We start from the raw sequence: 15832 nt of genomic DNA, 5'->3' as shown, positions 1-15832 counted from the left end.
CACGCTGTGACCTGTGGGACTTGGCACGGCTGGCTGGGAAAAAACACAGAAATAATACAGTTACACTTTGCTTTGATGGAAGACCTGTACTCAGAAAGGTTGTCCTCTCCCCACTCAACACTGCCCTATTGTACCTTCAGTTCTGCTGATACCTTCTCCTACTTCAGGCCTCAATGTCTGCTTTTCTTTTAGTCTGAGGGGGACTTGCTTTCATGCAAAATGGAGCTGAGGAGTATTGTTTAATTTTTTCAGCTGCATCATGCTATCAGTGTGCTTTTGGTCTCTGATTTGCACTCCAGATAGTGGAGTCTTCCTTAACCAGCTTTTCAGATGATCCTGATGTCATTTCTGTGGTTCAGTAAAGATTGCAGTCCAGATATGCTGGGGCTAACTTGAAATAGTTACCTTATGTAAAGAATCTGTGAAGGCTTCAAAAAACACCCCCAAAGTAGGAAAAATGCTTCACAATTACCAGCACAGAACATGTTATGTGTTAGTTGCATTTGAATGAGCAAGTGTAGATACATCTAAATTATGATTCAGTCACTGCTTGTATGTTTATGGTAAAAGAAGGAGCCAAATAAAGAAGTTTTATCTTAGTTTTGAGCATGCTGAGTGTTTCAGAATGTAACCTAGTGCAACCCTTTGTTCATCTGCTGCTTATTTCCGGTAAGCTGTCATCAAGTTTAGAACCACAAAAAGGAAATGCAAGATCACGTGTGTGCCCCTGTTCAAACTAACACAGTAGTTAAAAAGCTTGTCACTTTAATTCGTGAAAGAGCTTCGTCTTTTCAGCTGAAATTACGATACAAAGTCAGAAATAACCCAAATCACAGTGGGAAGGAAGTAAGTAGTTGTACCAATATCTGAAGCTGGAGAGATGATTTTACTGCTTAGCTTGTTCTGCTGTTTTGATTTCAGTGTCCACCTTGGTCTGCCACTGCAGGTGGTACCACAGTTGCAGCTATTTCTTAAATGCAGCAGTGTTTTCCTTCCTTCTGTGTTAACTGCAACATTTGCTTGTTTGATGTGTCATGCCTAATCTTTCCTGTCAGAGCACACCTCAGTGCTTTGGAATCTCTCAAGGTGTCATGCCTGTACACAGGAAATAGTCATCTATGATATTAGTGTATTGAGACTCAAGTAAAAAATTACTTTTGCAAAATACAGTGTATCTTGGACTTAGCTTTCTATTCATGTGCTCGTGCACAAATGGCACAGACTTTTGGACTTTGACCTGTACTATATTTGTATCTTTTTTTTTTTTATGCTTTGGTGAAGCATTTTTCTTTTTAATTTAATCTCTGAGACTAAAAATAAAGTAATATATTTTATAAAATTTTATAAGTGAGCAATAATTGTAAGAAAATGCAATTTTTATATTCTAATGAAAACTTCAGGTTAGAGACGTCATGAAACAAGATATTGTTTAAGCTCCTGAGCTTAACGCTTGGGTGCCTGTGTCTGTGCATAGGATGTAGCTAACAGGAAATCTGAGATCAGCGCTTACCCCTGAACTTACAGGCAGTCACAGAAATTTTTGCTGTACAACTCCAGTTTGTTTCAATGGCAAGTACGTGGCTGCAACACTTTTTTGAGGCTAGAGGAATTCACATTGAGGCACCAAGCGTTTTAAGCATGTCTTGAATGCATTTGCTATTTTAGTTTCATTTACTCTTTGCAAATGGTTTCAGGTCTCCTTGCGTCGACAACAAGTTAGTGAGAGACTGAATGAGTGGGCTGTCTTCAGTGAGAAGAACAAGGAGCTCTGTGAATGGCTGACACAAATGGAAAGTAAGGTGTCTCAAAATGGTGACATCCTCATAGAAGAAATGATTGAGAAACTTAAAAAGGTATAGTGTACACTTATATACTCTTCTTTAACTGTTTAGTTGTTTGTGAATTAGCTGAAATTAAGGTTTTACCTTACCCTGATGTGTTCTGGTGTTTGTGCTCTCTCACTATGCAGCATTTTCCTTTTATCTTTCCTAATTATCTTTCTTGAGATAGGACCTCCCAGAATACCAGAAAATGAAGTGAATGCAAAGTCAGAGGCATCTGAATGCTTTACTAAGTGTCCAGTCAGACTTGGCTGTAATGAGTTCAACTATAGCATATTTATACAAGGCATTGTGTTTTGGGTTGTGTTGGGTAGGATTTTTTCATTCTTCTGGCAGTTGTTTTTGTTTATCCATCAAATATATAAGAGGCTGTCACTCCACTGTACCAATCAACTGAAAAAACAACATTCACTTGTATTTTTGTACCATTCCTTTTGTAGTGTAGAGAGGAGTATATTTAGAATAAGTACCTGTCTTCTGATTGCTCTTTACTCTCTAGGATTATCAAGAGGAAATTGCTGTAGCCCAGAAGAACAAAATCCAGCTTCAGCAAATGGGAGAAAGACTTGCTAAAGCCAGCCATGAGAGTAAGGCATCAGAGATCGAGTACAAACTTGGCAAGATCAATGACAGGTGGCAGCATCTTCTAGATCTTATTGCAGCCAGGTAAGACTGTTGTTTTGTTTCTAAGTTTTAAGTGAGACAGATTTAATTTGCTAGACATCATGCATTTAAAATCTGTTATTGTTGGCCTTTTTATAATAAATTTCAAAAATTCTGAAATAAATTTATTTTTAACCATCAACATATTTCTGTGAAAATTACTTGCTGTTTTACTTTATGGTACAGGACATTTCTTCAAGAAGAGTCATGTAAAAGCTTCATTATAATAATATGGTGATGGTAGAAGTTTAACAGTTGGACTTGATCTTAAAGCTCTTTTCCAAACTTAACAGTTCTATGTTTCTACAATATAGGATCAGTTGCAATCAGATTTAGTGAGCCTTGCTCTAGTACCACCTTACTTTACATGGTGCTTAAAACTGGATGCAAATGTAGTTTTTCTAAAAATTTCTTGGCAATGGAATCAAAACAATGCCTTTGTGGTTTTGTATTTCAAGAAGAGCAGGTCCAAAACTAAGTCTTAAGTTTTCTGCCAGATCATGTTTTTTCATGGATGGAGAAGAGTAACTGCAGGTAGATGCATGCACAGCCTTAAAGACTCTTTTTATTCAAGGTCAAAAGTATAACAGGAATTTTTAGAACTTAAAAAAATATCGGATTGTGGTTTGATATGTAAAGAAAATTATGTATTTGTTTCAACATCTTCTGTTTAGTTGTTCTACAGCCTTCCTTCCATTACCAACAATAATTTTCTCACAATTTTGCAGTTAATGAATTGCATAAATAGCTCATATATTTTATTATTCACATTTCTTTATGTAAGGACATATACATTAGTAATAGTTTAGTCCTGTTAGCAGCAAAAGGTTTGTTTACTTTCATAGTCTTTTTTTGTCTCTTCTTTTTATATATGGTTTTAGTGCATTCTTGCTCTGAAATCTGTGAGCATGGGAGCAGTAAATTTTATATAAGCAGAAGCATTCCAGTGGCTCCAGCTCCTTTAATAGTAGTTCATTTTAAAGTAGTGAACACCATATATCTCTTACAGAAGGATTAAGTCAGAAGTGCTGCATTACCATTAAGGAGCCTGCTTGGTTTCAGTGGATGGGATACATCTCCAATTGTTGAACTTAAAGTATATTTGATATATTTTTATGTTATTCTTTTGAAATGCTTACTCAGAGAAATGTTTCTAGCAAAAAGGGATTGCATTCAGAAACCGCAGAACACATCTTAAAATTTTCTGTCTTGTCTATGCAGTATTGCAGATTAGTCCCCCCTACAGGGAGAGGTGAAGATTTAGGATTTTGTATCATTCTCAGGTGGGGAGACATAAGATGCAATACTATACACATAAACCCTCTCGTTCTGTTATCATGAAGTGTCAAATCCTAGTTCTACACTAATGGATGTAAAGTATTATTTACTTATATTTCCAGATAATTTCAACTTAGCCTTCTCATCTGGCATGTTCAACATTATTGTATGCAATTAAACATATAACACTTTACATTCCAGTGCCCATTGAAGTGAAAAAAAACCTCTGCAAACTTGCTGAAGTTTGGAAATGAATTGTGGAAAGGTTTGATGCTAAGCTATGAAAATTTTGGTAGTTCAGCTGTATCTTAAGCTGGAAATCGTTAAAACCCAGGCTGTTGATTAATGTATGCACAAAATGCTTCTATTGATGTCTAATTACCAGTGGACAAAAGGGTTGAAAACCCTCAAGATAATTTTTTAGATGCTCTGGAGGCCCTTTAGTATATGTTCTTATAAATTGGCATGTGTTTCTGTTACGATACTTTGGAATTTGGAGTGTATCATATAACATAATTTTGGCTTCATTAAGCTAGTAAAGGCATATTAGTTGTCCTGGTACTGAGAAAAAAATACATATTTTCATGTTCCAGATGCCTGACACTATTAATAAATTATTAGAGCCTGCAGACTTTTCTGCAATGCTACAGTGTAATCTCTTGCCTGGAGCATTTTTCTTTTCCTATATCTGTGAAATAATAGAAAATGCAGTGTGAAAGTGCTTTAGTAATATTTGATGGTAATACTTGTCCAGTCTCAGTCTTTACCTGCCAGTTTTATACTTTGTGGTGAAACTTCTCCAGTCACCTGTAAAAGTATCTTTGTTTGTCCCGTTCTGTTCCCTTACCCATTACTCTTTATTGCCCCTCCATTCAGAGGAGGTCTGTAACTAGACAGCTGCAGAATTGTCTCTGCACCAGGGACTTCAATTTTTTCCCTTCTAGAACCATGTAATCCTTTCAGATGAATTTTTCTGATATGTCAGCCTCGTGAAAAAAGTTACCATTGTTTACAGCCAGGAAATGGTGCTATTGCTGCAACTGCTCAGGCTTTGCAAAGAAGGTTTTGTATGTGTTTTCATCCTTTCCCCTACCACTCCCAGTCCACATTCCTGGGGATCAAATCTGGCACATGTTGATGAATGCAGGTTTTATTTAGAAACATGACCACTTGTCACCAGCCAGTGTCATGTTATCGAGCAACGGCTGTTAACATTTGTTTGGCATGAAACATTTTCTGTACAGTACTCACCAGCAAAGTGCGTCCCCTTTCCTCCCCCCTCCAAAAGAACAGTGTTTGCAGGCTTTGGGAGTGGAAGTTCTTTTTAATACTGGAAAATTTCATGGTTGTGGTGGAAGACTTGCATGCTGTGAGGATGGCGGAGGACAACAGTGTGGATTCAGACCTCCCAGACTGTAACTGTGATATCACAAGGCAGGCAGCTATTTTTGTTTGCTTTTGATTGATACTATTCTTTCTGAGTCTTGGCTTGCTGGGAAACTAACTGAAATATTGATATGTAAAAATCAGTACTATAGCTAGAAATTACTAGTTTTCTGCTCAGTTGAAAAACAGTTGACAGTGATAACAGCATACTTTGTTTTTCAGCTAGTACTTTTGGATCCTGGAATAATTTTTTCATAGCGATGGAGACTTAGAACTAGTAAAGTCTCTTAGCTGTCTGATGTAAACTATAGTCTGATTTTACTGCTGTTTTCAAATATGAGAGCATGTACACATATGAGAACAAACAGACTGTATCTGTCTGCTTGATGTTTGTGTCATCAGAGGGCCATGACTACAAGCAAAAGGCAGAGAAGGAAAGAAGCTGTAAAGAGAGTGTTTCAGACTTAACTATCAAAGCCTGGCTGTACTGTTCATATTAACAACTGTTCTGTAACTGCATGTAATACTTGAACTCAGCCTATATCATCTTGGATTTTTGATTCATCTTCTCTTTTTCCCTTTTCTCATTCTCTTTTCTAGACATTTAGCTGTTGTTCAGAATTCTAGATATTCAGTCTTTGAAAGAGCAAACTGATTGGAGTAGTAAATATAACTGGCTTTACTGGTGTCCCACCACACAGTAGCACTGTACTTTGGAAAATAAATACTTTTTTACTCATAAAAAGATTATTATTAAACTGATCTTTTCAAAGCTGATTTTAGTAGTGCAATATTTCTCACTATTTCAGAATATTTCTTTAAACTTTGTCTACTGTTCCAAGTAGATATTTTTTTAAAAAGCACCTTTTCTGTTTTCTGGGATGTACTGTAAAGACATAGGTGACATGCTCTTACTGACTTTTTTCATGTTGCTTTTAAAGTTTAATATTAGTAAGCAGCTGTCTAAATGACTAATGCAGTAGTTATGACTACTGTATGATGCATTTTTCTGTACTTACACAGTTGTTCCCATTTAGATTTAAGTGGAATTTAAGATTTTCTTCTTTACAACTAGTAGAATTAAATATATCTGTGCTTCTTAATTTTCGCTCCAAGTTGTTTTCCCACTGTCTTTGCCCAATGTAGAATAATAGACGATATTAATAGACAATCTAAAATTTTTGGTTTCTTGGGGAAATTGAGGCACATTAATTGGAACATGAAAATATAAGTATCATAAGCCCATTCAAATTGTTCAATGATTTTTCATCAGTAAACCATGAAAACAATTAAATTCTGCTGTATTTTCCTTTCTGAGAGTTTAAGTATTTTTAAATAGTAACAAGACTGGGAAGTGTTTTATGAAAAACAACCTTCAAACCAACTGTGTCATGGTTACAACCATTTGATTACAGTGCAGAATTTTTATTATCAAGGAGAAAAGTTCTCTCAAGTATCTCACAGTAACATGTGCAGTTACTGTGCTGTCTGGTGCTGCAACAAAAGCATGAAATTATTATTGGAATCATTAACAGATGGAACATAATCTTGCAAATGAAATCTCAAAACATCAAAATTACACTTGGTTAGGGATCCCACATACCTGATTTTAAATTTGACCTTTTTCTCTTAAGCAGACCTTTTAGAGCATAGGCAACTTTGCTTGCTGAAATTCAGAAGGAAAACTCAGACATGTTGGATTGCATCTGTTATTTGATCACGGATATGTTTTCAGTGTAGCTGGAGGCACAACACTGTACTGCAGTTCAGTCAAAACAAAAAAACTTCTCAGCAGACTAAATAATCACTTGCTTATGTGTTTCTATTTGTACCAAGGGCAAGGAACCTGTTATGTTAAACTCAGTATTAAAAAAAAACAGTGTTAAGGGTAGATGTAGTGGGGGTACAGGAAGGAAGCTGTAGGGTTTGGGTTTGGGTTTGGTTGGGGTGTTGTTTTAGTATGTCACGCTGTTTTTCTTTCTCTCTCTGAAGTAACTTAGATCATGTGACTGAAAACAGTGGTAGTTGGCCCAGAATATTTTTTATGCTCTGGCAGGGATGTACTCCTGTGCAGTTTGCCTGAGGCAGAGGGCACTTTCTAAATGATGGACTCTTTATAGTTGCTGCAGGCAATATGTAGATGAAATCCAGCACAGAGATTAGAGTACCACACAATTGCAAACAAAAAAATACTGGTCTTGCAGATGATCGAGTGACATTGCTTCTCCACAAGGCTGGCATGACTCATTGTTCCCTTTCCTACTCCAGCAGGCTTGCAAAAGATCAGTAGCATCAAGCCTTGAAAATATAAGCAGAAAATGGACAGGATTTCACTCCTTTCCAATAACATCAGAGATTGAAAAGCTGTATGTGCCTTCCAGAAGGATGATAACCAACTTTCTTGGTCACCCTATGGGCACGTTTCAGTTGGTACAAACCCACAAAATATTGTATGTAGAACCAGAGGTGACAAGGAGAGGGTGCCCTCAGTGGGTGTTCTCCTGCCATCTTCCTAAGCCTAAAGACATGGCTGTGTTATGATACATAGCCTCATGATGAGGACTAAGGCAGTCTTTCGAATACAATAATGGTATTGACTTCAGTCCCATCACAGACAGATTTTCACATTGCCCAGATATTTTTGCAGTCACCAGGTGGGTTTTTTTACAGATCAAACCCCTACAGCTTTTGGTCATGAGACTGGCAAGGAAGCTGTATTTGGACTGTTCTTAAGGGTTTTTAGCTATAAAGAACCACAGTTTAACCATCTATGAGCTAAAGGGAGGACTATAAAGAGAAGAAAATTTGAAAGATTTAACTTTGTTATTTTTTTAAGATGACATCAATATCTCTTTGATTATCTTAATGGTCAGCTGCAACTACTGCTTTCAGTATGGAAGCACTTGATAAATTTGCTTGTTAGTATTGTGACAAAAATGTGACTTGCTTAATTTGAATTATAGGATAGTTAGGTGGCATTTTGTTTCTTTAACAAACCTGGCAATCTTTTTTTTTTTCGACCCAATTTTTCAACCCAAGTCTGTTCCCAACTGCATTTATCTCTTAAAACCTTTCTGGTATTGAAACACTTAAGTAGAAGAGCAATAGAAGTATAAAGGGGAACATTACTCAAGATTGTTTTTGGTACCAGACAACAGGAAAAAAGAGAGAGCTTCGAAAAAAATACAGAATTCACTAATAATGTATGTTATGAAATATGGGGATAGGAAGGAGAGAATTACTGGAGGACAGTTTTGCAATTCAAACAGATTAAAGGAAAAATTATTGAGATAGGATGAAAGTTTAGTTGAATTTATTCAATCTCTAAGCTTAATGCTGTCTTGATTAAAACCACAAACAAACAGAAATCTATTTAGTTTTTCCTGCTCATTGATCTTCCAGGGTCAGGATTCCAAGAAAAATACTAGTTAGAAATCACTATGCAGTTGCATTCCAATTTCATCTCTTTAAACCTGAAATAGTCCAATAACACCAACTTAAAGCAGCCCTTGGAATTCAAGAATTCTCCCCAAGTTCTGAGCTGGACTTCTTGCTCTGAAACTTATTTATGCAAGGACAAGTCTTCACCCTGGAACAGCTTGATCAGAGAGGTTGCCCAGATGGTGCCCTGGATGGTGCCAATCTTCAAGGTCAGACTAGATGAGGCTCTGAACAACCTGATTTAGTTGAAGATGTCCTTGCTTATTGCAGAGCAGGTGGACTAGATGACTTTTAAAGATCCCTTCCAACCTAAATCTTTGTGTTACTCAGTTTAATGTTTTCATGGGTGTGAAAAAGGCCTGTTCACTCAGTGCACTCTCCCACCAGTACAAGGATAAGTTATTTGTCCTCTAAGAAAAGCAGTTGTCATCTATTGGTCAAATATACAACTAAATTACTTAGATGGTTTTGAGGGTCATCTGATAAAGCTACAGAATCTTTGAAAATGCTGTGTGGCATTCGTAAACACTCAGCTTTTCTTAACCAGCAGCTGTGAATGCAGGACTCAATACGCATATAATATACTTCTGTTACATAAAGAAGGAAGACTTAACAGAAGAGCTCACCATCTAAGTGAAGTTTTTCTGAAAACTTCCTGAAATGCATGCTGTGAAAATTTTCCTTCAGGGTGTACTTAATCTTGCCATTTCTTTTTCCTTACAGGGTAAAGAAGTTGAAGGAAACCCTTGTTGCAGTGCAGCAGCTGGATAAAAACATGAGTAGTCTGAGGTCTTGGCTTGCCCACATTGAGTCAGAGCTGTCCAAACCTATCGTCTATGAAACTTGTGACTCTGAGGAGATACAAAAGAAGCTAAATGAGCAGCAGGTAAAATACAACACACTTAGCAGGTGAACAGTGACTTGGGGAGAGCCAAAGTAGGGTGTCCTTGGGCTGCCCATACCCAGTTCAGTTGAGAGGGCATCAGGCAAAATGCTTAAATATCAAGGCAAGTGGTACTTACTGTGTCACTTATAGAGCCTTCTGCTGGCCTTGACATCGAATCCACCAGGAGCTGATTGACATTTCCAAGAAAGGTAAGGCACCAAGAGATGTAACCTGAACGAGTTATTGCAATTGTTTTCCTTTTGGGTCTTGTCATTTTTGTTTGTTTGAATTGTCTGTTCCCAGAGGCAAAACTGACACCTATTAGACCCTGCAAATTTGCAAATGCTTGAAAATTATTATTTTTAGCAACCTTTCTAACTCAGTTTTATTTTGCAGCTTGTTTGAGAGTCACTTTGCACGCAAAGATGCATGAGCCATACATGTGAAGTTAAAATTGGTTGGTTTATACTACACAAAGCCTTTATGCAGTGCTAGATTAAAATATGTAGAAAAATGTGAATTCAGCCAGTTTTTGGCATTGAAAGGAATGTTACTTCTAAGATGATTTACTATACTTTCTCTTTCCTGGTACATTTGACTGCCCAGTGCAGTTTTACCTAGAAGCACATTGATGGAGAGAACTGCTGTCCTTTGTGCTGCTGTTGGTCATTTATTGAAAAAAATACCTTTCTGTTTCCCACTGGAGAGGAGTTAGATGTTCTCCTGGTTCCTTTCTCCAGAGGAGAAAGAAATGCATGGGAAGAGGAAAGACAGGATATTTTGTGGATAATTTATAAAGAGTAAAAATGGGCATTTTGCTCCTTTAAGCTGAGCGTGGAACTGGGAGCCAAGAACTCCCTCAGAGATTTTGACAGCTCCTCAACTGATGTGCTACTGCTCTGTTCATAATTACTTATTAATATTTTATATGGAATTTACATGGGGATAATAATTTATAACACAGAAGTGTCACTAATGAAGGGTGTTTCTGAGACAGTAAACTGCTGGGAAGGGCTAAACATTGCTACCAACAAAGTAGACAGTTGAGATTATTTACTAGAACCCCTATGCAGACATCCCATCCAATCCCAACCACTTCTTGGGGGATTTATTCTGGGGACAGAGACTGGTATATCTCTGCCTTCCACTGGTTCCTTCTGGTGATAGCCTGCAGTGATATTCTGTAGAAGTGAGAGTGGTTTAATTTGAACTCCAAAGGGGAGAAATAGAGGTGAATCTTACCATGGGTGGATGCCGTATTTGGAAACACGGTGATGATTTGATGTGATAATGATACAAGACATGGTTATAATGATAATAGTTTTAAAAACCCACTCACTTCAATGCATGGAAAGCAATCTTTTTATTAGCTGGAGGTTATATGACTATCCACCACACCTCAAAAGGCTACCTTCTCAAATACTTTGTTCCCTGTCTCTTCTGTTAATGACTTTGCATTCTTTTCTATGTCTGATCTTCCTCTGAGGTCATGTTACCGTCCTAGCTGTTCATATTCAAAATTAGTTAAATATGTTACGTTGTGAAAGAGAAGGGACAAATTCCTTTATTGAAAGAAACACCATTATCTATTTCTCAGCCTCTACTTCAGCCAAGCATCAGCTTTGCAGATTGCTGGTCTCTAGTGAAATTAAAAATGCAGTAGAATCTGGATATCCTGGGGGAAGGTATGGTAACTTCAGTGCAGTATTTTTCTGGGGTAATGAACTTCATTTAAAGAATTACATGTTTGTTTATTTTCTCATTCTCCTACCTCTTGAAATGTGAAAAAATGATATTTGCTTCTGGGCATATATAGCAAAAAAAAAAAAAAAGGTTGTATATAGGTGACAGCAGTGCATAAAAGTGACACTCCTTTGTGAACTAACCAAAGGCTTAATGTTCTCTAATAAACATAATAAATTTAAAAATCTGGGAAATAAATATTAGACTAGGGAGAAGAAATAGTCTAGACATTGCTTGTGGAAATGCTCTGTAGGTTAATAAAAAAGTGTAATTCTTAGGAATGCTTAGGACCCGTAGTTCTCACTGCTATTTACTCCAAAACATTAGAATGGAGATCATGTTACCTGAACTTACTTAACCTCAAGTTTCATAGCTGTCTGGAGTGTGTGTTTCATAAAGGGTGGCATCTGATTATAGTATCCACCCTTCTGTAGTAGTTCAGGGCAGACAGAAAGAAAAATAAGTATTTTGACATCACAATGAAAGTATTTTTCAGGCAAGTGAAGTGAGACGGCCATTGCTGAGGAATAAAATATTGTGATTTTCCACTTGATGTTGTCAAGTAGATGTTTACACAATAACTTTCCAGTTGAGAAGATGAACTAGATTACTTCATTAAGTGAAAGCCCAGTTATTACGAACAACCAGAAATGGTTGATATAGAGCCACATTGCTCTATTTAAAATGTCCTGGTTTTTAATTTGACATTTAGATCTCATTTCCTTCTGGAAGACATTTTCAGGTCATGTTGCTAGCTGTAAGAAAAGTTTCTCTAGTGAGACATTAAATATATGTGGACAGAATGTACTGACACAGTATTTCCCTTTGTATGCCATAGTTTACTTCAATAGCAAAATTACAGAGCAGTTTATCTCTACTCATCCTCAAGCTGCCACATTCTCCTATATAAACCTCCACATTTCTAATTATCCTATTCGTTCCTTTCTTCATCTGAATCAGAATTGAACCTAGTATTTTAGATGCAATATAGCACTTTTTCATGCAGTTACATTATTATTTCTTTGTCACAATTGGAATTAAGTTGTCTTGGCTTTGTTACTGTCCATACTGATTTTTCCATCTAATATTCTGATTATTTTTTTGCAAATGTAGACAAAATTCAAACAGTGTTTCTTTTCATTGCACTGATCCAACAGCAACAGCCAGTTACTTCTGTGGTTTGTCTTAACTTGAATCTGGAGATCAAAACTAAGGTGAAATATTAGTTCTAGAGGAATCATTATCATCAGTGTAGAACAAACAATTGAAACCAAGAAACCATCAGGAAGAGTAATACTGATCACATATAATAAGTGCTAAGACAGTGTCAGTGTATTTTCTTCAGGTGTCTGGAATTTTCATTTTCCATTTCCACTGAAAATACTATAGAACTGGAAACTTGAAGGAAGAAAAATCTCCAACACGTGCACTGTTCAACACATGCTGCTGCCAATTTCCATGTTAAACGTGCCTCTTTGGGGCTGTCTGATGTGGGGAGCAGCATGTTCATGAAGGGTCCCTCTGCCAAACCCTTGCAGTACATTAGAATGTACTTCCTTGTCACACCTCTTACTAACTTCTGCTTTACATTCTCTGTGATAATGGGAAAGGGCTGAGAATAATTCTACCATTTATTGGTGATGTTGTTTAAATGTGTGTGAAAGATGCTCAGCTGAGCATGCAGAGCTCTGGCAGTTTGTCCCAGTTAATGGTTTGGTGTTCATAGTCCCTGGGGGAGCCGTGCATGCTGCCAGGTTCTCCTGGCCTCATTGACCACATCGCATCACCACTTGCATAGATGCGCTCTCTTAATTGATATTACTGGATGTTTTTCCTCTGTTTGCAAGCTTTTTTCTCTTTTTAAATGAGTGGAAGATAAGTACATTTGCATGGATGCATGTTTAGCAATTTCTCTTAAGAACTAATCTCTTCACCTGCAGGAACTCCAGAGGGACATAGAGAAGCACAGCACTGGTGTGGCATCTGTTCTCAATCTGTGCGAAGTACTTCTTCATGACTGTGATGCTTGTGCCACAGAAGCAGAGTGTGACTCTATCCAGCAGGCTACACGCAATCTGGACAGAAGGTGGAGAAATATCTGTGCAATGTCAATGGAAAGGCGACTTAAGTAAGTCTAAAACACCTACAGATGAGTATTTCCTTCCACAGGCAGAAATACAGGATGGGATGTATATTATATGCTTGCAGTACTGAATAAAAGTGCAATGTTCAGAAAAAAGATCATACACTAAGTAGAAGCCAACACCTGCTATGCCTCTATGAAAAAAATTAAATTTTGAGTTGCACATACCTTTACACAAAGTACAGGTAACAGTCATCAAATCTCATTCACAAGTTCTTCAATAGAATTATTTTTTATTTCCCATGCTTCGTAGATATGATAAGAGAAACCAGAGAAAATTTAGATGATAGCAATGACTCCAAGAGATTTAGAAAACATGACCTAACACTTGACCTAAATGTAACACTTAAATTTACACAAGAACTACAGAGATTGATGGGAAACTAGTTATTGAATGGGTGAAATTCCAGGTATTAGGATTTATATGTAGCTGGTGTTTCTCAGCAGTTTCTCTTATGTCTGACTTTGTTCATTTGGAAGAATTTTAGGACTGAGCACTTACATGGAATTTCTTCACCTGTCCACCTTAGCTGTGCTGAGCAAATGAGGGCCACAGCACTCAGGATTCTTGGGTGTAGTCTGGGTAACTGCACATGCTTAGACCATCATATCCAGAAGATTCATTGTTTTCTATTCAAAATGCTGAATTAAACTTTTTATGATCCTTCATTTTGTGGGATATTCTTAATGTATTTAGTAAAGTTTCTTGTTTATTTTTTTACAAAACATGTATTGCTTTTAGGTTTGAATCTATATCCACAGATTCATATCTTTAAGTAATTTTATACTATTGACATGGAAATTCTTGAACTGTATATATCTCTAGGTTCTATAAGTTCTACTTAGAACTACATTTATACGTTCAATCTGCAACACAGTCTGTCGTGAACATCATAACTTTGTGTTCAACACATCAATTCAGAACTATTTTAAGTTAATGTGGAACTATGCATGGAACTATTTTCCTTTCTTAAAGTGTACACATTATGCTTTGGTGGATTTGTACTGGTACATTAACTGAGCTATCAGTATTTAAGATCTTTATTGTACTAGAAACAGTTATTTGTATTAAAGAGCAGCTTTACTGATGTCACTGGCCGCTTCTGCATTTCAGAAGTTATTTAGGGTGTGCTCAGCTTTTTAGAGCTCCTATTACAAACTTAAAACTTTTTTTAATACTGATTCCAAAATTAGATGCGCTAAAAAAAATGCCTTCATCTTATTCTAGCTCAGTCTGAAATGAGCCAGCCTTCCCTGTGGTCTGTTTATCAGTCTGGCTGGCAGAGTTAGATTATTAGTCAGTTATTGTCTGTTGCAGTGCTAGTTTGCTGTTGCAGATGACAGGTTAAAGTTTTGTAGGTCAACCGGCCATCAGTTCAAGCATTCTCTCATTTTCTGTTGTCTCTTGCAGAATTGAAGAGACCTGGCGGCTATGGCAAAAATTTTTGGATGACTACTCTAGATTTGAAGAGTGGCTAAAAACCTCTGAGAGGACAGCTGCTTTCCCAAGCTCCTCTGGTGTACTTTACACTGTTGCTAAGGAAGAACTGAAGAAATTTGAGGTGATTTATAGTGGTTGAAATTCAATACCTACTGATCTCATTGCAGCAGCCAGCTGGTGTTCTTCCTTCCCATAACCAAGTTACAGCAGAGATGCTGTATTAATAAAGTGGAGTTGACAATTTTGTGGCTGTCTTCAGTAGCAGGTTCCTAAGATAAAAGGACAGTGGAAAGTGGCAGCTGGAGGTACCTGCACTGTTTGTTCATGAAAGCCAAATTCCTCACCTTTTTTATTTCTGCAACTTTTTAGTATGTCCAGTGAGTTGGAGTTCCAGAGCCTTCCTAAATCTCCCTTCACCAAGTGCCTCTTGGAATGCATGATGCATATTCTAGCTTTTGCTTTGATTTTATGCCTCCTCTTCTTTCCATAACTCCCTGAAGCCAGCTCTCTGAAGTCTCTTCTATAATGCAGAATATCCCCCCTTTGGATCCTTATACATTAAATTTGTGTTCGTGTAATTATTGTTACGTGTCCGCATAGTGTCCCCTGTGACTTAAAAAAGTTCAGCATGCTTCAAAACTGACAAGCTGTCCCTTTGGCCAGTGTTTAGGAGCTTGACATGACTCCATTGTGTCCACTGCAATGTGAGGGCTTCTCTCCTGTTTATAAGTAAACCTGTGTGTAAAGCACACATGCACGTCGCCTGGTGAGTCACAGAGGAAAATGTTTTGCTTGGATTCATATTTGCAAAGACTTTGTCAAGATGGGAGAGAAAAAAGAAAACAAATTATTTAGGCAATTCTGTAAACAGTCAGACACTGTAAAGTATTTGCTGTGAAGAAGAAATGCAAATTTTAAAAAATGTCTAAATGCAGTTGATAGGTTTTGGTTTAATGCTTAAATCAAAAACATAAACTGTGAAGTGCTATGTTCTATAATTGACATTCACA

At 37.1% G+C, this 15832-nt stretch overlaps 1 protein-coding gene across 4 annotated transcripts in view; it reads left to right on the top strand.

The window, feature by feature from the left end:
- Positions 1-15832, top strand: part of SYNE1 (spectrin repeat containing nuclear envelope protein 1) — a 289742-nt gene that overhangs the window by 249738 nt on the left and 24172 nt on the right. For 3 of the 4 annotated variants that reach the window (XM_041424009.1, XM_041424008.1, XM_041424007.1), the window contains 5 exons: positions 1695-1853; positions 2341-2507; positions 9333-9495; positions 13179-13366; positions 14793-14943. In XM_041424009.1, the coding sequence (XP_041279943.1) occupies positions 1695-1853; positions 2341-2507; positions 9333-9495; positions 13179-13366; positions 14793-14943 (828 nt within the window). Of the gene's footprint in view, positions 1-1694; positions 1854-2340; positions 2508-5108; positions 5217-9332; positions 9496-13178; positions 13367-14792; positions 14944-15832 lie in introns of those variants that run through there. The other variant, XM_041424010.1, reaches the window with a different exon arrangement.

This window comes from Onychostruthus taczanowskii, unplaced genomic scaffold (assembly GCF_017590055.1).
Source record: "Onychostruthus taczanowskii isolate IOZ18803 unplaced genomic scaffold, ASM1759005v1 scaffold8, whole genome shotgun sequence".
Classification (NCBI taxonomy): domain Eukaryota; kingdom Metazoa; phylum Chordata; class Aves; order Passeriformes; family Passeridae; genus Onychostruthus; species Onychostruthus taczanowskii.
Note: the sequence above shows the minus strand (reverse complement) of the source record. Positions and strands in the feature narration are given on the sequence as shown.